The sequence below is a fragment of the Leptonychotes weddellii genome, unplaced genomic scaffold, assembly GCF_054177405.1.
Source record: "Leptonychotes weddellii isolate Sample4059 unplaced genomic scaffold, ASM5417740v2 HiC_scaffold_32330, whole genome shotgun sequence".
NCBI lineage: Eukaryota > Metazoa > Chordata > Mammalia > Carnivora > Phocidae > Leptonychotes > Leptonychotes weddellii.
Window position 1 is genome coordinate 1 of NW_027921359.1, and position 1,374 is coordinate 1,374.

The 1,374-nt window shown below is 60.6% G+C and overlaps 1 protein-coding gene across 1 annotated transcript; it reads left to right on the forward strand.

Moving 5' to 3' along the window:
• Nucleotides 1-6: 6 nt before the first annotated feature.
• On the forward strand, nucleotides 7-1,368 carry LOC102743475 (barttin-like; the record flags this gene model as incomplete). The annotated part of the gene is made up of 2 exons (XM_081810676.1): nucleotides 7-193; nucleotides 1,056-1,368. Coding segments are annotated over exons 1-2 (498 nt in total), but the record flags the coding sequence as incomplete, so codon positions are not given.
• Between the last annotated feature and the right edge of the window lie 6 nt (nucleotides 1,369-1,374).

Sequence of the window (1,374 nt, forward strand, 5' to 3'; positions counted from 1 at the left end):
TGAAGGTCATGGGCTACCGTGAGGACCCTCGCCCGCTGCTGGCCCCCCAGCTGGGACAGCTGCAGCTGGGAGCCAGTGATGGAGGAGAAGGTGGCCCCCATGATGCTCAGGGCTGGATGGAGGCTGCAGTGGTCATCCACAGGGCCTCAGATGAGGACGAGGGAGAAAGCAACCTGACTCCGAGCAGGCCTGGGTGAGTGCTCAGAGTGCAGGGGTGGGGGTGCTGTCCAGTTCCTGCATGAAGCAGGTGGGGCTGTGGGCCACTCAGGGCCAGCTGGGAACATTTGGGAGTAGTGAGGGCACGGGGGTGGGGACGCCCTGAGAGGCAGCAGGTAGAGCAGACGCATGAGTCTGGCTTAGTCGGCCAGGCCTGGGTTCGAATCCCAGCTCCTCTGCTGTGTAGCCTTGGCAAGTTTCTTATCCTCCTGAGCCTCAGTTTTCCCATGTGCGAATAACACTCCTGCCTCAGAGGGCTGTTGTGAGAACTGGGACAGTGAGTTCAAATCTGGACTCTGTCGCTGATGTGCTCTGTGACGTCGGGCAGGTCACTCGCGCCCACCCTGTCCCTGGCTGGTTATGAACTAGGTTTCTCATTCATCCATTTATTCACTCATCCCACCAACATAGCTGGGCACCTACTCCCTGCCAGACCTCAATGGCCCCCACCCTGCAGGAGCTCCCAGTCCGATGGGGGAAGCGGACGAGGGAGCAGAAGTGACACCTTGTGTGGTGGGGGCTGAGGGCCCACAGGAGACCCCTGAGTGGCCAGAGAGGCAGGGGAAGAACCTGGTTTGGATCATAACATAATGCCCATTGCTTGAGCACCTACTGTGTGCAAGGCATTGTGCAAAGGGCTTGGCACACGCTATGTGCTGTAATCCTCGGAGACAACCATAGGAGTGAGTATGATTATGTTCCCCCACTTTGTAGGGGAGGAAACTGAGGCCCAGACAGGTGAACTCACCTCCCCTGGGCTTTGCAGCTGGTGGCTGAAATTTGGACCTGGGCAGTCTGACTCAGAGCAACTCTGGCTCTCTGGGCCTTTGTTCCTGCAGCCTCCAGGCCTGTCCCCAGGGACCTGTACCCTTGGCTTCCTTCCAAGATGACCTGGACGTGGCCTCCGATGAGGGCAGCAGCCCCAACCCCTCTCCACCAGAGGGGGAGGAGCCTCGCTGCCCGCCTCGGGAGCTCCGGGCCTGCAAGTGCCGGCTGGACCGCTTCCATGACTTTGCCCTGATCGACGCCCCCACGGCAGAGGGTGCGTCTTCAGGGGGCCAGCGGCAGGACACTGCCCTGTCCAGCTGCTGGCAGCCATCCCGGGGGACGAAAGAGGAGGAAGAGAAGGCTTCAGACCCAGGTTCAGAGCAGTCAGAG